At 26.6% G+C, this 24,546-nt stretch overlaps 2 protein-coding genes across 2 annotated transcripts; one reads left to right on the top strand and one right to left on the bottom strand.

Moving 5' to 3' along the window:
* Positions 1-17,409: 17,409 nt before the first annotated feature.
* Positions 17,410-20,019, top strand: LOC145842593 (atlastin-2-like). The gene has a single exon (XM_082950063.1). It carries the CDS (start codon positions 17,424-17,426, stop codon positions 19,047-19,049), a length of 1,626 nt encoding a protein of 541 aa, XP_082806189.1. The 5' UTR covers positions 17,410-17,423; the 3' UTR covers positions 19,050-20,019.
* Positions 20,020-21,431: 1,412 nt separating this feature from the next.
* On the bottom strand, positions 21,432-22,112 carry LOC145842811 (uncharacterized). The gene has a single exon (XM_082950293.1). The coding sequence runs from the start codon at positions 22,110-22,112 to the stop codon at positions 21,432-21,434; it is 681 nt and encodes a 226-aa protein (XP_082806419.1).
* Between the last annotated feature and the right edge of the window lie 2,434 nt (positions 22,113-24,546).

Raw genomic sequence — 24,546 nt, 5'->3', positions numbered from 1 at the left:
AAATGGGCATGTTATTCTTTATTATACCTAGATTTAGATCTATTTTGGAAGATAAAGATCAGAATAAAGGATTATTGAGAACACTGTATACTTTTTTTTTATTCATTTTTTATGAGAACTTTTTTTCAACTTACATTTGAACTTAACACTTAGATAAATTCACCTCTATAAGCTTTTTTTTCAAATAAGTTTCTATATATTAATAGTGAGGTTTTATCAATTTCAAGTTACTTATTTAGATGAACATAAAAGTTCTAAGCAAATTTGAAAGAACTTTTATTTCTTACCTAATCACAAGGACATACAATTAAGATTTATGGACTCGATGTAAAAATACTTTGTCTTTTTAAAGTTCTATTTTTATACTAAACATATTGTATAGATTTAAAAAAAATTAGGGGGCCATGAGGAGCAAAGGGCCAATAGGGAGGGGGCTATGAGCAGTAAAGGGGTCACAGGGAAGCCATCAGGTCATAATTTGAAACTTATACTAGACTTTTATGGAGTTGATGAGGAAGAGCAGAAAAAAAGGTCTTAAAGCTTTTTAATAGTAGTTTTTTGAGAATAGTAGTTTCTTGTAGGAGGAGGTCATAGCTTTTTTAATTTCTTTAAAGGGAGTCTTTTAAAAAAAGTTTGGGAAACCCTTGTATAGAACAATATTGAGCAGAGGCATCAAATTGTATTTGATGAACTGTTTTGTGTTTAATAAGAAAACCCAAAAATAAGACTAGTGCAAATACTGATGCAAATAAAATAGAGTTTAGATAAGGAGAAAATATGCAATCAAAAAAGTCTGATGTAACATAATACCATGGAGAGAAATATAGTATAAATAAGCCTCTGTTGAGAAGGTGTCAGTGAGATTTTAGTGAGATTTGAGTCAAGACGTTCTAGAACTGGACTTAACTATTGTAGTTTTGATTATTATTATTTTTTCTATATAATTAATTTTTGATTTAAATTCTAACAAAATAATTTTTAATGTAATTTATACATTCTTATAGTAATAGTATGTTTAATGATTTTATTTTATTTGAAGTAATTTCTAAAGTTGATGTCTTTTATATATCTGTTAGTGTTTGATATGATCTTTAATAATACATTATAAAAATTCATTTGTTATACCTAGTTCTTATAAGTAGTATAGAGTAAGTATCATTTTGTATAAGTTAGGTTTAAATTTAGTATGGTTATAGTGTAGGTGTAAAATGTACTGTAAAAATATAAGTTTATTTTCCTAAATTTCATAAATAACTAATAACATTATGTTGGTTATAATGATGTTACCACTTCTATATCCATTGTGAGATCAAAATGTTGGAAAGTTCTGAATCTTACATTATTATCAATACCATTAAAGTTATGAGAATGAAATGCTGACTTTTGTTATGCATGAAATGTGTATATGTACAAAACACTGTTAAATAAAATACCTAAACGTTATGGAGCATCATAATGAAACAATATAAGTATGAACAATGAATTAGTTTGGTCAATGGATGATATTCTAATTGAAAATAATACCATATGTGCTATCTTATAACCATTATAAAATTGTTATGATATGCATTAATAACTTAAAATTGTATTCCACCTCACAAGCTGAACTTAAATTCTGCACCCCTATTCAGTTTTCATTCTATAATTTTTAGTTATTTTACATTTGATATAGTTTTTTTTAATATTCTTATTTTCATGTATTTTATTTTAAGTTTTTTTTTTTTTTTTTCTGTTGTTTTAAATTATGATATTTAGTTATTATAATATATTAAATTTTTTATAAATAAGAATCAGTAAATTTTTAGTTTCAAAAGTTAAATTTTAAGTATTATTTCAATTTACTTATTTATTAACAATTCATTGTCTTTAAATCTAGTCTTACATTGATATTATTAATGAACTACAAAACTTTACAGGATGTTTAATTTTTTTCAATATTTAATATAAGACAAAAATAGAAAACACACTTTTAATCAAGCTTAAATACTTAAAACAATATGAGGACTTAATATAAACATTATATAAATTCAAAAAAAGTTTTCTAGCAAATAAGAGAGAATGAGATAAATAATGTCTTGATGGTAAGGGTCAAGCAAGCAATTGGTCATCACATGTAATTCTACCTTCCCCCTTAAAAACTCTCTGAGTTGAATGTTGCAATATAGATACATAATGTCAACTAATAAAAAATAACTGAGTCAGCTTGAGCTTTAAAAAAAATTCAAACTAACTCAAGTTATTCTCAGTAGACTCAGTGGCAACATTTATTAATGTATGACCACAATTTAATCCAGTTTTTTTTTCAAACATGTTGAGTAAGTTGAAGGGAGTGGCAAAAACACTCAAGTTAGTCAGACAAAATATTGGACACAAAATAACTGTTTTTGGAAAATGTTTTATGAAGATAAAATAAATAATATTATGATATTTAGTTTTTTTAATTATTAAATCCAATATACAGATGTTTGTATATTAAGTAACCTCAGGTAAGTTGAAGAGTTTATTTTTTTAACAAATTATGTACAGGATAAGTAAAGGCATTTAAATATTTTCGGAGAACGGGTAATATATTACAAAGTAATATAAAAATATATATAACTGTGGTATTGTTAATTAATTGTTATAAATTTTAGATAGAGCGTACATTGTTGAATTTTATTGAATTTGTTAACATTGAAAGCAGATTTATTTAAATTTGGAAAGAAATGAAACTTCGCCCTATCAAGATTCTAAATTGTAAAACTTTGATCGTATTTTTATCTGGGTAGTTTAATTAAAACGTATAGGAAGCAATACTTTTCTACTACTTTCTAGAGCTAAATCTAAAAATAAAAAATAAACTTTTTAAGTTTTACAAACTATCTTTTTTATTTTAAAGAATTAATCTATTCAGTACACTAAAAAAAAATTATTAAAAAAGTGTCAATTTAGTTTCGCAATCAACAAATTTTTTTCACCAGCGCCAACCATACTTTCCAGAATTGTTTTTGTTTTGTCTTAAGCACAGCCGTTATTAATTAATTCCCATTAAAATTAAAGATTCTACAATTAAAACTATTAAAATTAATCTGTTTAAAAACTTCTACTTTTTTAAGCTTAGTTCTTTAAGTTTATACCGGTAGATGATCTAAAAATAAAAGCTATAATGTGTTTAACTATTAGATTTACAATATACTTAAATTTTGATGACCACTACTAAATAACACTAACGGCACTAAACAAAGAATTTTAAAATAATAATTGTATTTTAATCTTTTTTTGTTGGTTCTAATTGTCATCAAGCTTTTGTAAACAATTGATATTTTAAATATGAGAAGCTATACAAGTATATTTATATATATATTATAATAAAGTATTTTATTATAATAAAAAATTTATATGACTTTATATTAATACTTAGCTTAGAGTTAATATTAAATTTAAAATAAGTATTTTTTAACTTTGAAGTAACACTTAAGTAGAACTACAATTTTGACAAAAACGTACTTATTTTAGTTTAAAACCTTTGTAATCTCACAAAAAATAAGTGACTAAGTTTTTTTTTCTTGTTTTTCTTAAATGTTGAGTTTAACTCAAACAGTTAAGAAAAAGTAGTATCACATGTTAAATGGAACTATGATACATGCCGATTGCCGATAACTAGTAAAGATGCAAAAACTAATTTACATTATTTAGTATGGGATTTGTAATGACGAGCAACAAATAGATGTTAGAGCTACTTAAATGGGTACAAACTACAAAGATGAAAGCTTCATTGATATGTTTTAAATTTTGTAGCATCTAAAGTTGCAGATGTTACAATCAGTTTGAGTCTTACATGCAGCTTTATTAAATGACCTGAACAAAACATCAGTGTATGCTCGTCAACTTTTTATCCTCCTTTGATCATGGTCGCTAGTCTGTTTCGATCTTCGAACCGAATGGAGTCGATATATAATTCAATAACGGGGTCATTCCACAACTTAGCCAATTTTTTATCTGTTGTTCAGCTTCTCTCTGTTTTCTTCTCTGCGTTTATTATATAAAAGTATCAGGGTGAGAGACCCGTAAGAAATTTTTACTTTATTAACCGGATACAAGTTTTAACCTGGCCAAGTAAAAACAGACTTAAATGATTTCAGTTCAAGAATATATATAAATATGAGAAAACAACAGCAACATCTTTTCCATTTATTCAGAATGAAGAAATAAATCAAAATTGGTTTGACAAACTAATATTTAGACCATTAGGTCTAGCATTTAGAGTAGAAATGAAATTTAGACAAATTTTTGAAAAAAAACGAACTTAAGTTAGTATGTCACTTTGAGATTCAATAGTTTTCTTAAATTAATAAGATTGTAACCCTAAATACTTTTAAACTTTAAACAAAGTAATTTATATATATTATTTTGCTTTCAGACGTTTTTTATAAGCTAATGCGTTAACTCTAGCTAGTTAGTCTAAAAGCTCTTTGAAAACATCTGTACACAGAGTAATATTTAAAGTAAAAAATAAGAGTCTACTATACTTTTTTATATAATTTAATATACATACAAAAACTTTGCTATTAATATTTAGCATCTTATAATACCCTTAAAACCAGAGTTCTCCCTTTTAAATGATTTTACTACAAACTTATTGGTACAAATACAAACTATTAAAGGGTCAAAAAGGAGGCTGTTTTAAAATTTTCAGCAGTTATATAGTTTTCACTTTTTAGTTTTTTGTTTTGATAGTTTAAACTAGTTTTTAACATTTTCACTAAGGTGATATTTAAACCAGGGTTTTCCAAAGTATGCAATATCAGGAGGAAACTATTAATAAAAACGGAATTTAAGTTAAAGCTCTGCTTAAGGAAATAAGAAAGTAAATTTAAAAAAACTTGAGTGTAAGAAATTAAGAAGATCGAAATGAAAAAGCTAAAGTTATAAATATGCAACGAAGTCACAATTATGCTTGCTTTTAAACACAATGTTATAGCTTTTGATGTGCGTATAGAGCAGATAAAAAATAGTACTATAGTAACAGCTTAATATTACGAAAAGTTTTTATATAAGTTTCGAATGTCAAGCACAGTTAAAAGACAAAAAAAATTTCAAAACTAAGCTGTAAACCGTTATAATACTAACATACAAAAATATATACTCTAGGTAGAGAAAACTTTTGTTTCTAATCATTTGGTTGTGAAATTTTCTTTATTAAATTTAGTGCTTTTGAACTGTTATAATACACTAAATTAAGTTTGTATGTTTTAAAAAAATACTATACCATACTTTTAATATTTAGTTTTATGTTTGTTAAAGATTTCATATTTTAGAACCTATCATTTTTTTTCTTTGACTAGAATATGTATTTTAAACTATTAAAAAAATTATAAATAAATAAAAAAGCTTAGCTTTTTGATACATACAAAACAAATGATTTACACGTTTGTTAAATGATAGTTAGTTTATTGAAAATAGTTTTTTTTTAAATTGATGTTATAAGTAAAAAAAATAAGTAAAGTTTTATGAGAATTAGTTTAGGGCTATTATATGATACATTATTCAAACTAATGTTAAAAGTCTTCATCAAGTTGTATACGACCTTGTAATAAAACTTAGTCAGTCATAATGTTGAACTTTGAATACAAAATTATACATCATGTATGTTTTGTTTACTCAAGTGAAACATGGCTTTTAGAAAACTTAAAATTTACATGTTGAATGAATAAACAATCATATGTGTGGCCTGTCAACTCTCTTGTTAAAAAGGTTCAAAAAGTTTTGACTGTTTATTTTATTGAATTCTGTTATTCTAGTATATTGGATATCTTTTTTGAGTGTTACCATTGTGAAGGCAATATAACTTGATTTGTTTTCAAAAACTATCTTTTTAAGATAAAGTGAAAACATAACAAAATCTCATATACTTTATTTCACTTTAAGTCATGAAACCACTTGGCAAAATTTTTGGTAATTTTGAAAAGTATCTAGAATATCAATATATACAAATATTAAGATTTATTAAAAATAAACAGGTCTATTGAGTTTTATAATGCTGTTTTTGCACATTTCTAAAGTATCCCTTGCCTGTCATTTTTGAATCTGATTTGATATTCACTGTTTCTTGTCGATAGAAATTTTAATTTATTATGGTTAAATTTATGACTTTTGATGTTGTATCAACCAGTAAAGCTAAAAAATTTATTTTTGATTTTTTTAATAAAAACCATCAAGAGAGACCATTTTTTAGTAAAAAAATATTTTTTTATAGTTAATTATTTATTTATTAATAATAAACACCAAATTTTTTAAACTTTGTACGCAACCTGTCTAAAAAAATTATCTGTTTGCAACCAGTAAAATAGCACATTTTCTAACTCTATTTAAGCATTTAGTTATTGTTTTTTTAAAATATTTCACCTTTAAGTTTATGTTAAGTTCTCTGTATTTTCTTTATATTTAATAGTTCTTCTATTGAAAATGCATCAACGTAAAAATAATAATATTAAAGCAAAGGGTAATTAACAATACATAAGTACTTCTAATTAAAATGCAACTAAAAAAATTAATAAAACAGAGTAACAACTTATAAAACAATTTAAGAAAACATTGAAACAGTACAATCAAAATCTTTATGTATACACAACTTGGGTTTTCTTAACAAAATACAAATAGCCTCAAGTTTAATTAAATCAGAAGTGTAAAAACAATTTTCAATAGTTTTAAATCTTTTTAAATTATAACTACTTGCACAATAAAGGTTGTTTACTAAGTGTTCTGCAATAGCAGATCTTTTTAAATCATTTACTACTCTAATAGATTTAGTTTTCTTATTACTCATACAAAATTCATCGATACTTTTTAAAATATGTTCCTTTATTCTTTTGCCAAATTGTCTTGAGGTCATCCCGACATAACTAGCTTCACAGAAGCAGTTAAACTGGTAAACTACCATACTTTGTTTAAATTTTGCTATCTGATATTTGCCCCCAGGTCTATTTTGCTATTGGATTGATAGAAATATTTTTTCCTTATGTTAAAGTTATTAACACAACTTGGTTTTTTGAAGTTTAAGAATCTTTTAGCTCTAATTCATAATATGCTTGTTTTTAAAAAAATGAGTTATTTAATTTTAAACCAAAATTTAATCAAAACAAATTATTTTATAATTAAGAGCTATATAAAAAAGTTACACTAAACTAACTTAACTTTATGTTAATTAAATGTAAAACAAGTAGAATTTAAAAAGCTAACAGATAAATTCTTTTGAAAAGTTTTGTAAAATTTTAAAAAGTTTATTTTTAAGACTTATTAAGAAATGTTTACCTACAAAAATTATTTTTTTAAAGAAAAGTGTTAGAAGATATTTTTGGTAAATACTAGTTTGAAAATCAATAACTTAAAGTGGACATTTAAAGTGTTAAAGTAAAAATTTAAAAGCTAGCTTTAAAATTTCTGTCAGTTCAAGTGCATAAAATTTTTTTGAAATAATAAAATAGATTTGAAATCAGTTATTTTATGTAAAAAAAAAAGAAAAATGTGAACACTCACAACTAAGGTCAATGGATTGGTGTGGAGAAAGACCTTTCGGTCATCAAGCTGCGTTCCATTTACTTATAACTAATACTTTGAGCTAACTTTAAAACAATAATGAAAAAAAAATTAAAAAACTTTAGAAGTAATTATATAAACATTAAAAGTTTTCCTTTTATTTTCTTTTTAATTTTTAAGTTAAAAAATGTTAAGCACCCTTTTTTAACCCATTATTAACCAAATATTTATTAGGAAACCATTGTCTACCATGGGCTCCACATTGTCTCCTCCCAGATTTTGATTTTATGATCATCTACATTCAAATTTTTCTTGTTGCCCTCTCTTTCAGAGCAACCAAAAAAAATCAAACAAATATCTCAAAATTAAATAAGAGGGGAGAGTTAGCAGTGTCAGTATACATAAAATATTTAGTATTGTCATAAAACTGTAACATCACCATGTATGTAGCTTTTAAATAGTGTTTATAAATTTCTAGTATATGTGGTTGTAGGTAGGTAAAAATTTAGAGCTAATAAAAGTTTTTTTAACTGTTTTATAGATTTGTAATTAATTCAGTTTTAATCAATAAAATCTAGCACTAGTAGTTGATAGAATTTGTTTAAAATACTTAAAATAAAATCACTCATAATACTGAACAGCTAAACTTAGATATAAAATAATAAAACTGAACAAACATTCTGAAAAAATAAAGTAATAATCAAAGTATTTAAAGTGAGTTAAATAAACTGTTTGTAAACCTAATACTAAATTTTAACAAATAAAGTTAAATAACCAGAATATTTAAAATATGCATCTAAATTTAGAATCTCTATCTTCTGAAATAGATAAACACTTAATATCTAGTAAAAACAAACAACAAAAAAGAAAATTACACCTACTTGTTTAATCACACCGTCAATGAGGATGTAACAACACTATTAAATTTTATATAAAAGAAACAAAAAAACAAAAGAACAAAATAATGATAAAAAAAACTATACCAATCCAACTCTACTTACATTCAGTTTATGAGATCAACAGCAATCAGCCTAAAAAAGTACAAACACTAATACAAAGATACAAGTTTAACTAATGGTATGTAAAGATTAAGTTTGATATTTTTCTGGTTTTATTTTGAGTAAATTATCTCTCATTCCATATTGAAATTCTCCAAGATAGCTCTGATCTTTTAAGTTTCTAGGCAATTCTTTCCATTGTTTACAACTAAAGTAGGATAATGTTTTAAGATTATAAAGACTCTAGGAAAAAATAGTTTGTATCTGAATATATTGTTAGATGATTATGCATTTTATTAACGTTTGTAAAGTAAGGCTAAAAGTTAACTGGAAAAGTATCTTTTTTAAATTTGTGCATAAAAACTCCCAACTCATACTTGAACATATTTTCAACATCTAATATTTTCTTTTCTATTTTTGTACTGTTAACACTTTCATTCCAACCTTGTAAATGAATGCATCTCAATGCTCTATTTGTAAGTTAATTAATCTCATTAGTTTTAGTTTTACTTGACCTACCCCAACACAACAAACCATATCTTACATGACTCATCAGAAGTGAATTAAAGATACATTACAAGGAATTTTGATTTAAAAAGTACCTTGTTTTGTATAAAGTACCTATTCTCTTCAATAACTTAGTTTTTACTGCTTCAATATGGTCAGACCAATTGAGGTACCTATCAATTGTAACACCGAGATACTTATCATTTTCTACCTTTAATATTAATGAATTACCTATCTCTATATCTAAATTTGTGTTTTTCAATACTTCTGTTTTACCACAGTGAAAGAGCATGTACCTTGTTTTATCAGTATTTAGTTTAAGCTTATTATCCTTAAACCATTTTGATATATTATCTAGATCTGAATTAAGGTATGCAGTGTCTGTTTTGTAATTGTCTTTGTTATATGTGGTATATGATAATGTATTGTCTGCAAGATTTAATACATTTAGACTGGTGTTGTTTTGTAGGTCATTTATATATACCAAAAACAATAGTGGTCCCAATACAGAACCCTGTGGCACTCCTACTTCTACACTCTCCCAATCTGATTCATGCCCTCCAAAATTAACAAATTGCTTTCTTTCAGTTAAATATGATTTTATTAAATTATTTATTTTTCCATTTACTCCAATAAATTCTAACTTGTCTAACAAAATCTTTCTATTCACACAGTTGTAGGCCTTGCTCAGATCTAATAAAACAGCACAAACTGCATTTCCCTTATCAAAGTAGGACAATGTACTTTCCACAAACTCTGACAGAGCTAAGGTGGTAGAGTGTCCCTCCCTAAATCCAGAATATGAAGAATTCAAGATATTGAATTTAGTAAAAAAACTTGTATAAATGGCTATATGTGGCTTTTTCTATAATTTTGATAATACTTGATAAAAGTGAAATTTGTTGATAGTTTCCTCAAAGTGTTTTTGAACCTGCTTTAATTATAAAAAAAGGGTTGACCATGCCAATTCGAATAATCAGACCACATGTTTTGTTAGACTGAGACTGGTTTTGTCGTTATTAGGACTCATCAGTCAGTCACAACCAAAAAACTTGCAGTCGGCAATCTACAAACGCTTTATCATGCTTTCATGATAAATAATAAACATGAAAGCTTGATAAACCGTTTGTAGATTGACAACTGCAAGTTTTTTGGTTGTGACTGACTGATGAGTCCTAATAACGACATAACCGGTCTCAGTCTAACAAAACATGTGGTCTGATGATCGAATTGGCATGGTCAACCCTTTGTTAAACTTGAGCTTGTCTCACGGCAAACAGCTGTCCAGGCTTCTGCTCAGCTGACTTTCGCCGATGTTTTTTGTTGCTTTAATTATAGGTATAACTTTAGCTAATTTTAAACAATTTGGGTAACTACCTTCCTGCTTGATTAGTTAGTTCACTAATAACTAGGGCTATTTTTTTATCTTTACTTTAATATCTTTTATATTTTTACTTTAATAAATATATTATCTACACCACTAGCTTTATCCAGGGTTGCCACTCGGTCTGGAAAAGTCAGGAAATCAGGAAAAGTCAGTAGAAATTTAAAAATATGACATAAGTCAGGAAATTGGATAAAATGAAAAAAAAAAATTAGATTTTGTCAGTTTAAATTTACAAAATTCCCTGTTTTCCAAAGCCTTCAAATGGTAAAAATTAATTTAAAATCCTTTAAAGTCAGAAAAAACTTCCAAAAATTCCCTAGAAATTTACAAAAATATTTAATTTTGTTTCCAATGCCTTAACCTGGTATAAATTAGTAGAATATCTTTTATAAAACTTTTAGTTCCTTACATGTCGTTTGTTCATCTAGATACATTTATGCTAGGAAATGCTAAAAAATTGTGTCTTTTTCAGACAAGCTGTGTTGACAAGGTAATAATACAAGTATTTTGCTGGTAGAGCTGTTTATTACAAACATCAATCATACACAGATGGTTTAAGTGATGTACTGGAAGTTAGATGATAGAATTGAGCAAAAAAACTGTTGTTTTTAACCTGTGTTAAAATTAGATTGAAAGCTTTATATAGTTTCAAGTGTTAGATTATGTATATTAGAATAAGTTTAATTTAAGAGCTTGATTTAGAAAAGTCAAGAAAGTTTTAATAAAAAGTCAGGAAAAGTCAGGAAATTTTTCTCAGCTTGATCAGTTGCAACCATATTTATCTGAACTTAAACTTTTTATGATACTAGTTATTTCAAATTAAACTATTAAACTGTATTTCTTCCTTAATGAAAGCTTGATTTTGTACCCCTATTAATTTATAAATCTATATTGCAAAGTTATCAGACACTCAGGATACTCAGGATAGTTCGAAATGTTTTTAAATTACAGGATGACTTAGGATAACTCAGAATAGTTTGAATTAAAAAATGTATACTTTAGTTTTCTAAACGTAATCAGGTTTTGTTGTTTGAGTTTCAATATTTTGATATTTTACAACTAATTTTGTTCCAAAATTTATTTATAAGGTTTTTTTCAGTCAATTTTCAGTTTTTCCTATAATAAATATCAGTTAAGAGGAAAAAATAAGAAAATAGCTTGTAAACACAATTTTAACAACCTTCAGTGGCAAGGTTCATTTTTTTTCACAGAGCAAAGACTATGTGGAACAGGTTACCACAGGATGTGATAATTTGTGAGAGGGTGGAACATTTTTGCTTAAAAATAGCTAATTGTAATTCAAATAGTATAAATATCAGTAAATTCAGTAACTTTCCACAAAAACAATACAGAAATATTAATAATTTTTTAAATAATATTCCATCTAAACTAACTAGTGATTTCTGCATTTTCTATTTGTAATATTAATTAGTTTTATTTTCCTACACCTCCCCCTATCAGATTACTAATCTACTTCTAATCAATTTTGTACAAATGTGTTTGTATGTGCTAAGTTATTACCTTTTATATCAATGAAATAGTTTAAACTTATTAATAAGTTTTTTATATTTCTAACTTTGTTTAATGTTTTGTTTATGTTAATTTTTGTTGAATATAAATGTATTTTGTTTATTTTTTCTTTTCTCATTGTGTGTCCTGTTTAAGTAGCTCAGGTTTTGATGCCTGAGTCCAATATTGCACAATAAACAATGTAATAATACTTGATAAATATTATACTTTGAGTTTCTTGTTATCTAGTTAGAATTATAGTGATATAGTTTTAGAATTTTTGTTTTAAAAAAGAAAAACAATAAATCTTAAATAACTTATTTTAAATTTTAGTTTTGCTCTCCCATTAAAAATTTCTTGAATTCTCTGAATTTGCATCGTTATACCTGAAAACCTTTTTTGAAATTTTTGTATAAGTAAAAAGCAGTTGTTGGCCAAGTTAAAATCTTTAAAATGAGATCGACTTGTAAAAAAGTGCCCTATCTTCTTTATGGCCTTAGACTAGGGGTTGGCTACGTTTTAAGTCAGCAGGCCAGATGTGGAAAAGTTAAACCATTGGTGCGCCAGTGCATTTAGGCATTATTAATTTCACAAAGTTACTCTTTAATTTGATTCATTCTAACACAATCCTATTTAATGTGACCTTTTTCCTGTATTTAAGTTTCAAAACACTCTTAACTTGTACTTGAGACCTTTTTTGCTATTTATATCAAATCACAAAATATCTAGTGAAAGTTTCAAAATTTAGGTTAGCAGGCCACAGTTTTACCTTTTGTGGGCCGGATTCTAATTGTGATTTGTAAACTTATATGGACCAGTAATTTTCATTCTGGATCTGTAAGTTGCTCACCCCTACCTGTTTTAATTGTTTTTTTTTTATGTTTAAGCTCACTTTTTTTTATTCATAAACTCAGGCCTATTTGCTAGCTTGATGTAACTAATGCTAGCTTTGTGTCACTCAAACTAGATTTTTTAAAAAGCAATAACCTTTTTAACCTCAAAGATTATTACATCTATATAATTAATAAATTTTTATTTGAATTAGTTTGTCAAACTTATTTTTTAGAATTTTAAGTGTAGGTATTTTATGATTAACATTAAAAATTTTGCTCATGTTATTTTGAAATTATTAGTCTGTAATAATTAGTTTTGTGTTGTAATTTGAGAAAAGTAGTTTAATTTATTTTACTACCTTATATTTATCGTGTTGCCAAGTTTATTTTTTACACATTTATTAAGTAAGTTTTGTTAGTAATTGGTTTCAGAGAAAAATTATAAAGTAAAGTGTAGTAACGACTTACTTTTGAAATTTAATGTCTATCAAATCAATCTTTAAAACAAAAATAGAGTAAACATTTTTATGATCTGTTGATGTCATGTTAGCATTGAAAATTAAAAAGTTTTAATATTCCTTATAAAACAGCATATGTATAATAAATAATCTACTTATCTGTTAACAGATACCATTTTGTCAATAAAGACAGTTTAAGGTCACTCAGGACAGTTTTTTGACTAAAAGAGTGGCAACCCTGCTATAAGATCCTCAGTTACAATTTTGATAAGTTTTTATGCAAATATCATCTTATTATCATTATTTTTATCAGTCTTATTCTAATCAAATGACTTATAAAAAATATTTTCTTGTTCTAATCTAGCAGAAAGTTATTTATAATTTATAGTTATTGAGAAATAGCTGAATTTTTCGGAACTTATTTTTAAAACTAATCAATGTAACAATTTTGATTGTAATTTTCTTTTAACTCACAAATTAAGCTGCTCTTAATACAGTTGTAAATATTATTTTTAGTTTAAAGTTAAAATAAATATTTTCCAAAGTATTTTTATCAATGAGATAAAGTTAACTGGCTTATTAAAGTTTTAAATATTTTTAATTTTTAATAAAAACATACATTAAGAAGTTTTCTTTAAGTATAATTTAAAAAACTCTCAAACAACTATCATAGTAAATTAAGTATTTAAACAATAATTACTGGCATTACAATAACTGAAATATTTGATAATAAAAATATTTAACAATAGCTACAATGTCTTCTACTAACTTATGAATACTGTGACCCTATTCTTTGCACATTAGGTCAACTTTTTGCCGTTGACACAATGTTGTGTGAAGTGACTGTATTTCAAGTTTTATAAATTTGAAAATAGATGCTTGTATTAGTTAATGCTGGAAACTATTTTTAATAAACTACTAAATGTTGTATGTTATATAAGTCATTAAAAAATTACAAGATTAACAAAAAAACAGTAAGAATATTTTAGTTTTAAGTGTCTCAAATCTTCCCTTGGTTGTGTGTTGTTCTTTGTAATTTTTTTGTCTTTATCAAAATCGTTTTAAATAAAAAAAATTAAAATTTTTTTGTTAAATAAAAAGTAATTTTTTTTATTAAAAAGATTAACAAAGAAATTGCTATAATTATACATATCTTATGCAATCCATGTTAACTAAAACATTCTAAAATACTTGTCTTGTAAATTAAAAAATAATTACTTTTAATACCACCAGTACTATTTTATTCACTGTTGCTTTCAAAAACAATTAACTTTAAAAAATAATTTAAGCAAAATAAATCTACTTGATTTAATCTTGTAATTTGTAATCTTTTTTAATATGATTTTTTTTACTTTTAAACGAAAATGGATACTTTTTAAAAACTTTGTAGTAATCTACAAATTAATCTTTACTTTTATTTAAATTTATTTCTTCTTGTAATCTTTTTAAAATACTAAAATAAGATTAAAGTACTTATACATACAAAAGTTAAATATTTTTGTTGATTTTAATTCTTTTTTGTTTTAAGATTTTTTCCTATAATTAAAATGAATGAATGTTATACTTTAATAACTCATATAATTTTTTTACACTTATTATTTATCAATTTTAATTTAATTTAACACTTATATTTTCCAAGCTTTATAGTTTTAAAGTTAGATGTTTGTAATGTTACCAGTAATTAAATAGTAATTGTAATAGTATACAATATACAAAGTAACAATATGTCTTGAAAGATTTATATTCTAAATTCAATTTTATTAATATAATGTTAAAGCTTAATTATTGATACCATTGGCTTACTCACATTTGTAATTTACAGTTCTTTATTAGCTAATAAATAATTGATAATTTTTAGTGTAGTTAGTTGGTAGTTTAACTAGTCTAACATACAATGCTTAATTAGCCTGGCCTATTTTCAGTTAGTTTTCTTTTGAAGTTTACAAAAAACTTTATTTTAGCTTGAAAAAAAGTAGTTTTACTAAGCAATTTAAGTTTTTTAGTTTGTTGTAGCCAACTTGGTTTCAGAAACCTAATTAAATATAAAAAAAAAATGTTAAGGTGCTTTTAAATATGGCGACCTTTCACTTTTCAGCTAAATTTTTTTTACACTTGGCAAACACCACAAAAACACTTTGTGCATAAATTTGAATGATTTGAAGAAACTTTCAATTCAATTTTCTGATTTTCTGAACACCCCACTGCATGCCACTAAAAATGTGACCTTAAAGTTTTTAGCTGGATCTGTTTTAACATACCTTAAGAATATTTAAATAAAAGTTTTATGATGGCACTTTTTGATTTTTTCAAAAAAGAATTAAAAATTCAAGAAAACTTATAAAAAGTGATTACATAAAATTTAAAATTTGAAAATAAAAGATTGTTTTTGTTATGCATTCTGAAAAAACATAATATAAAACAGTTACTACCTATATCAAGTGTTTTATTTATGTTTTTCTTTTTAAAATAATTTTTTTCAACTCTATGATTATAGATAAGTTTTAGGTTTTCTAATTAACTACTTAAAATAAAGTTTTGATGATACTACTTGGATCATCAGACCACAAACTTTAAGTAGACTGAGAACTGTCTTTTCTTCTTTTGTGGTTAAACTACAAATATTTTATGATGTTTTGTCATTAAACTACCATTTGCTTGTATAATCAGTGATGTCGGCCTTGTCAATTTATAATGTATGATTCTTAGTCCACCTAGCAAGACAGCAGGTACCCAAAAGCCACAGCCAAAAGTCACATTGTCATGAGACAAGCTTTGACTGTTTTTTGATTGTGTTACAAACAATGGTACCAGCTGTCTTAATAAAGGGGGCAGTTTTAGATATCAGAGGGCAATAGTTAGAAATCAATATAGTAAGTGGACAATTGTTAGTAAAATGGGTCCATTATGAAAAATAGCTAAATATTCCTTAAAATAACTAAAAACTACATTTTAGGGAAGTGGTTATATGAATAATATTATTATTGCAAAGAAAAAACCTTAATAGTTAAAAATACTGATATTGAACAAAGAAAGGTTATACTTACTTTTTTCTCAGCTACTAGCTATGTTTTGTACTCTCAAAAAATAATTTTTGAGATATAGGGTATTTAAGTTGGTGAGTTCAATAGATAGTGTACAGAAGGTAAAACCTAATATACGTATTTATCAAAAACATATTTACTTGTACAGTTTTAAATTAATCTTGAAGTTTAGAAAGCTCATTTTTTACTTAATATATTGTATAAATTTTTTTTTGTATTTTTAAGAAAAATTCTCCTAAAAATAAGAACTTTTTTGATAGTTTTGATCACACAGTTTTTAGTAGTAATTTTTTATAATCCATTTAACAAAACAGTTTTATAAATATTACTTTTTAAACAAATGATGTAGACTTCAAGACTCTTAACCTCAGAGAAATTGAGGTAATATAGTTCTATATAAACCTTGTATAGCACTGACTAGTGACTATACCTCAAAATTAAAGTTTTTATTTTTTCGGAAAGAGACTTCCAGTACATACTGTAAGCTTCTATAATAGCTATAGTCACTTTTATCTTACATAAAATAATGAGAACAGTGTATAACAGGGTTGCCAAAAAACCTGGAATTTGACAATTTAGGCTAAAAAAACCTAGAAAAACCTAGAATTTTAAACATTTTTTTTCATGTTAAGTAGTCATATTTTAATTGGGCACAAAACATCTACCATATAGATAAAAAAAATTCGTTATCATCAAACTTTTTTTGTAAAAAAAAACACATTTAAAGTGGCTTTACAGAATCTTTTCAATGTTGTTATACTACTAAACTAAAAATAGTTGCAAAAATGTGTACATTTAAAGACCTGGAAGAAATTTCTCAAAAAAAGTTAGCAATCTTGCTACAAGCTTTTACCCTTATGGCTTTAAACACAGTGGTTATAGATATGGTATTATTGTAGCTTTTGAATAATTTATAATTTGTATTTTATAAGCTTTCTTTTTTGGCTGTATAAAGTTTATCTCCTTTTTACCTAAGAGTGAAAAGTTAAAAACTAATTATTGCAAAAAATTGTTTTAAAAATACTTTGAGGATTTTAATAAAATAGAACAACTAATTAATTTTTGAAAACAAGTTGTTTAAAGTATAACATTTACTGAAAGCATACTAAAGCATTTGGTATTTTACTGAAAATAAAGTAGACTATTATTATCAGATATAAAAAAAAATTGTAAAAATGTCTGAAGACTCTGTTTTGCAAGAAAATAGTATTACGGAAATTGTTGCAGAAGTTCCAACGGCTGTACAAATAGTGTGTCCAGATGCAGAGAACGGAAAGTACAAATTTGACACGCATGCTTTTGAAGAAATAATCAAAAAGAACCAAGTTGAAGACTTGCCTGTTGTGGTGGTGTCAGTTGCAGGCGCTTTCAGAAAAGGAAAATCGTTTTTGCTGAACTTCATAGTGCGCTACCTGAGTTCCGCAGACAAAAACGACTGGCTGGGAGGTGATGACGAGCCTCTGGAAGGTTTTTCGTGGAAGAACGGATCAGACAGGGACACGACCGGAATATTACTGTGGAGCGAAGTTTTTAAAGTGGATAGGGAGGACGGGAAGAAAGTGGCGGTGATGCTGATGGACACGCAGGGCGCGTTTGATGGGGAGTCAAGCATGAGAGAGTGCGTGACGATATTTGCGTTGAGCACCATGGTCAGCTCGGTTCAAATATACAACTTGTCTCAGCAAATTCAAGAAGACGATTTGCAGCATCTTGGCTTGTTCACTGAGTACGGGAGGATGGCCAAGGGTGAATCGGAATTGAAACCCTTTCAGGCGTTGAAGTTTTTGGTGAGAGACTGGAGCTACCCGTACGATCACCCTTATGGGGATGAAGGTGGAGCTTCCTTGCTTCAAAAAAGACTCAAAATTTCAGAAGATAAGCACGAAGATTTAAAGGAAGTGCGCCAACACATTCATTCTTGTTTCGAGGACATTTCATGCTACCTCATGCCCCATCCAGGGCTCAATGTTGCTACTGATAGAAATTTCAATGGCAGCCTGAACAATATAAGGACTGAGTTCAAACAGCACATCAATAATTTTGTACCATCGTTGTTTGGTCCAAAATATATAAAAGTAAAGTCAATTAATGGCTCCGAAGTCACTTGCAGAGAAATAATTGATTACTTTGTGTCCTACATGAAAGTGTACAACAAAGATGATCTTCCGAAGCCCAAGTCGATGCTGCATGCTACAGCTGAAGTGAGCAATTTGAATTTAGTGAAAAAGTTTCGAGATGTTTACAAGGATGAAATGGAAAAACTTTTTGAAAAGATCCCATACATGAGCCATGAGAACTTAATTAAGGAGAACGAAAAGATAAACAACAAAATTTTTACAGAATTTGATGAAACCAAAAAGCTTGGAAGCACTGAATTCGTTGCTACCTTCAAATCGCAGCTTGAAAATGAAATGAATGAAACTTTTGTAGGTTACAGAGACAGGAATGACAAGAACTTGGCTGAGAACAGTAGAAGCACACTGTGGTATTTAATCATACTCATAGGAGTTTTGTACATACTAGCTTGTGTGTTCAGCTACATATCAATTCCCTATCTTCCGATCAGCAGTTTCATCAACTACGTTTTTTATGTTTCCGTTCTCTCTCTTTTCACGTGGTGCGTGTGCAAAGTGCTGGACAAGCAGCCCAACCTCACCAACAAAATTGACGAGTGCTCCAAGTTTGCTTACGAAAACGTTCTAGCCATCGCAGTGTCCGCGTTTGTTGGTTATTGTGTCAAGTTGTACTATGAAAGACAACTGCCGCAGAAAAAAGAACAGAAAAAAGCAAAAGCAGACTAAAAATTGTTTTACAAACTTTCCTGTTTACAGCTTAATATATTTTCTTTAAGCAAGTATACTTGTGTGTTATTGTAATTAAAAAAAAAACTTTTATGCTTAATTAATAAACGGAGAAAACCATATTTACTTACTAAATTAGTTCCTAATTTAATTAAATTCTATTATGATTCTGTTTTAAATCTCTATTTTTTTTCAAAGTTTCTCTAAAAAGGGTACTATTATAGTTTCTCTAAAATGGGTACCTTATAAAGGGTAATTAAAGTTATGAATGTATAGTCAATCTTTACAATTAAAATCACATTGTGTTTCAAATTTCTAAGCTATTAAAATATTTTTGATTTTCTAGGTGCTTCTTTATTGGTTATCATATGGTTTGGTTACTGTATTTATTACTATACAAAGAGCAGTTTATCAATTGATTTTTATATTTGTTGCCATTTGAGTTTTTTATCCAGTTAAAAACCTGTTGCTAAAAAAAGATTTTGATATTTTTTTCAAATATAAATTTATAAAAATAAGTCATTGTTGTTCTAAAATATTATAACTTTGATTAACTGAACATAATTTATAAACGTTTTGTTTGTGTTTTTGCCTGACTAACATAAATGTTTGTAAAATTTAAGTGTGTTATCTTAAAAAGTGAACAAATTAAAGTTATATTGTTATTGTTTTAAATCTGTTCAACAGCATGCTTGATAAGTTTTTACAAAAATTTAGAATATTGATGAAAATATTCGTTAAAATTTAGCCAAAAGTATATTTGTATATATACTTATGAAACAACTGCATTATAAAATTTGTAAAGTAAAACAAAATATAGGTAGCGTTATCAGTGCTGCTATATAAAGAAATATGTATGGAATTAATTATTAAGCATTTGAAATTAATTTTTGCTCCTCATTGGTTATTTTCTTATTTGACTGTGTATTTGGTTTCAAAGTATTTCTTGCAAATAAATTTATTTTCTATACCGTGTAATAACTAAATTGAATAACGTCTTTTTCAAATTAAAATTTTGGGTATAAATTATATAAACTAGAATTATAAATAAATATATCTGTAAAAAAATTTACTAGTTTAATTGATAAAATTTTTTAGAAGTTTAAACGCAAGTTAGTCATTTTAAAATATTTGTTAAGTTTAGTAATAGTATTTTCCATTTGTTAAAACTTATCTGTGCATTGATTTCTTACACCTATCTGTGATTTTTCAGTTAACAAATAAGTACCTTATTAAGAAATAAAAAGTAAACAATTCATGTTATAAGTATTAATTTTAATTGAAGTACAACAGAGATTTATGTACAATGCTTTAAAACTAAGTTTAATGAGGGGTGGCCAAAAACCTGGAATCCTGGAAAAACCCGGAATTTGACAACTTAGACAAAAAAAAAACTGGAATTTGAGAAATTTTGAAAAATAAACCTTGAAAAACCTGAAACTTAGAACAGGAAACACTAAAAACCTGGAAGTTATAACCACTGAAATGTATTTATAATACTAGTTATGGTTATGGTGTTAAGTATACTTAAGGTCTTAAATATGTGGTCTACAAGTACCTAAGCTAAACTGACTGCTTTACTTACGAGTAGCTTACAAAACTAAAGTTACAAATATAGGTCTTACTTAGAATATAAAAAACAGGTGGGGATACTGGAGTTTTTAAATACCAATTCAGTAAGAAACACATTCTACGTTTAAAATTTATTCGCATGACGACGTTTCGACTTTCAATAAGTCATTATCAACAAATTACTGTGCAAAAATAAATAAAATTAGTGATAAACAACTAAGTATACAAAAAAAATTTTTAAGTGATACATTATATAAAAATTTTATAAATTAAGATTATAAACTCTAATACAAAAAAAAACATTTTACATAAGTACTAACAAATTGTTACACTAATATATATCAAACTAATCAAAAATTCTTAATGTATGGGTAATACCCGGTTTAATTAATTGTTTATTTAAAATTGGATTATAGCGTTTAATTAGTGGTCACTTCACTTATTAGGGTCTCAAATTTATTTCTACATTCTTTCAAAATTCCAAAATTATTAGCAGTTATTTTTTCATTTTTACAAACATTACAATTGCTAATATGGTCCGATACCGATGTTTTGCCCTTTAAATGTTCTTTAATTCTTTCTACTAATGGTCGTGAAGTGAATCCAATATATTGGATACTCTTATCATAAGAGCATTTGTACTCATAGACCACGTTTGATTTTAATTCATGGGGTGTCTTATCTTTATTACTAAAGTAATTGCTTACTTTTGTTGTGGTAAAAATTACTTTGAATTCTTCGATGTAGTTGTTTAGAAGCTTTTCTAGTTTCCTTTATACTCGATACTAGGTTTTCCAATATAAGGTACCTTTACAACATTTTGAAGTCTGAGTTACTTAGTTTTTGTTTAGTGCAGTCTTTATTAATATCAAGAGATCTTTCAATTATGTCATCAACAAATTTCTTTGGATATCCATTCTTAAAGAACTTTTCTTTTAAGCTTGTGATTTCTTGTTTGTAAATGTTATGCGTAGAAGCTATAACTCTCGCTCTGTTTACAAACCACAGTATTAGAGCTCTTTTCCATTTAATTGGTGCCACTGCACTAAAATTTAAAATGACATCTGTATCAATTTCTTTTTTATGTACCTTTGTTGTTATTTCCTCTCTCTTTAGTTTGATATTAATGTCCAAAAATGGGAGTTCGTTTCCACCTAATTCATATGTGAAGCTGATAGACTTGTGTAGTTTATTTAACTTTTTGTGGAATTTTTCGAATGAGACATCTTTTCGGAAGATACAGAATATGTCGTCGACATATCGAAGGTATAAAACTGGATTATTTTCATCTTCGGTGTTAAAGAGACTTTTTTCCAATGTTCCCATAAAATAATTTGCTATAGTAGGCGCTAATGGGTTTCCCATGCTTACGCCATCTATTTGTGTATATAATTGCTTATTATATTGGAACAAACCTCCAGTAACAGACTTTAAAAGATTTAACATATTTGATTGTGGTATGGTACTATCACGTACTCCATTTGCAATCATCTGTAGAGTTTCATTTAGTGGTACATTAGTAAATAGTGATACTACGTCAAAGCTTATGCAGTAATCACCGTCTTTTCGTTCATATTTAGAAAGTTTTTCTAGAAACTCTTTGTTGTTTTCCACACAATATTGTTTTGGGATTTGATTGTTACATCCAGATATTTAGCTAATTTATATGACGGTGTGTTTAGCATTGATACGATAGGTCTCAATGGGTAATCTGTTTTATGGACTTTACACGTGCCATATAACTTGCCCGTCGAGTTGCCACCTGTAATTAGGTTGTTATATGTCTTTTTATCTATAAAAGGTTTAAGGTTTTGTTTTATCATTTCTCTTATATGTTCTATTCTTCTTACTAAGGGGTGTCTGGAGTTTTTCCTTTTGTCCTTTTCTACTAATTTGAATTTAGTTTTATCTTCAACAATAGAATTGAGTTTATTCAGATAATCATCTTTAGACATTAAGCAAATTCCGTTACCTTTGTCATATTTTACGATTTTAATATTTGTTTTATTTTTTAGATTTAAAAGAGTTTTGTGAAACGCTTGATTTTTCCTTGTTTGACAGATTTGTTTACTTTTATTGAGAAATGTTCTTGTTAGTCCGTTAATTTCATATTTTAGGTTATGTGGTAAATTTTCTTTTTCATTAAAGCATTTTTTAATTAGCCGTTCAATTTCTATTTTTATTTTATCTGCATCTACCTTTTTTGGTAAAATGTGATGCTTTAATCCTCTATACAGACAATTCTTTTCCTCAATTGTTAGATTATGACTAGTCAAATTTAGTAGACAGTTTGGGCTTCTTGGTCTTTGTCTAAACCACATTTTTTCTAATTTAGAGTTATGTTTCATTCTTATTCCATTTTCTTTTTTGTTAACCACTTTACTAATAATCATATTTAATTTACAATATTCAAAAACTGATAACTTTTTACCCAATATACTTTTTATTTCAGAAGCTTCTGACTTAATTCCAATTAGTTCATTTTCTGTTGTCTTCCTTGCTTTATTTACGACAAAACTATGGAGGTCACTACTATACTCAAAAAATTTATTTTTAGGTGGTTTCAATTTTAAAAAATCAGGGCAGAGTCCAATATTCAAACATTTATTCCAAAAAATTATGTCAAGTTTCCTTTTATTTGATTTGATCATTAGATTCTCATATCTTCTGATCAGGTTTATGTGTATATCCCTTCTCTTATCCAATCGAAAGTAAAAAACAGGTGGGGATACTGGAGTTTTTAAATACCAATTCAGTAAGAAACACATTCTACGTTTAAAATTTATTCGCATGACGACGTTTCGACTTTCAATAAGTCATTATCAACAAATTACTGTGCAAAAATAAATAAAATTAGTGATAAACAACTAAGTATACAAAAAAAAATTTCTAAGTGATACATTGTATAAAAATTTTATAAATTAAGATTATAAACTCTAATACAAAAAAAAACATTTTACATAAGTACTAACAAATTGTTACACTAATATATATCAAACTAATCAAAAATTCTTAATGTATGGGTAATACCCGGTTTAATTAATTGTTTATTTAAAATTGGATTATAGCGTTTAATTAGTAGAGCTTCACTTATTAGGGTCTCAAATTTATTTCTACATTCTTTCAAAATTCCAAAATTATTAGCAGTTATTTTTTCATTTTTACAAACATTACAATTGCTAATATGGTCCGATACCGATGTTTTGCCCTTTAAATGTTCTTTAATTCTTTCTACTAATGGTCGTGAAGTGAATCCAATATATTGGATACTCTTATCATAAGAGCATTTGTACTCATAGACCACGTTTGATTTTAATTCATGGGGTGTCTTATCTTTATTACTAAAGTAATTGCTTACTTTTGTTGTGGTAAAAATTACTTTGAATTCTTCGATGTAGTTGTTTAGAAGCTTTTCTAGTTTCTTTTTATACTCGATACTAGGTTTTCCAATATAAGGTACCTTTACAACATTTTTGAAGTCTGAGTTACTTAGTTTTTGTTTAGTGCAGTCTTTATTAATATCAAGAGATCTTTCAATTATGTCATCAACAAATTTCTTTGGATATCCATTCTTAAAGAACTTTTCTTTTAAGCTTGTGATTTCTTGTTTGTAAAGAAATTTCTTTGTTTCTTACTGAATTGGTATTTACTTAGAATAACTTATTTCTAGTTTATGAGTATAACACACTTTAAATTGATGTAAAGTACTTTTTTATAAAACAATATTTATTAAATTTCAACAAAAAACTTTTAGTTAATAAGTAAATAATCTATTACAGTACACAAGGGTTGCCAAAAAACCTGGAATTTGACAATTTAGGCTAAATAACCTGGAAAACACAGACTTGTGAAAAATTTTGAAAAAAAACTGAAATTTTTAACATATTAAGTTGTAAAACTTCGAATTGCCGCAAAAAACCTATCG

This window comes from Thalia democratica, chromosome 8 (assembly GCF_965202585.1).
Source record: "Thalia democratica chromosome 8, ktThaDemo2.hap1.1, whole genome shotgun sequence".
Classification (NCBI taxonomy): Eukaryota; Metazoa; Chordata; class Thaliacea; order Salpida; family Salpidae; genus Thalia; species Thalia democratica.
The sequence above is the reverse complement of the archived record's forward strand: the minus strand, read 5'-3'. Positions and strand labels throughout refer to the sequence as shown.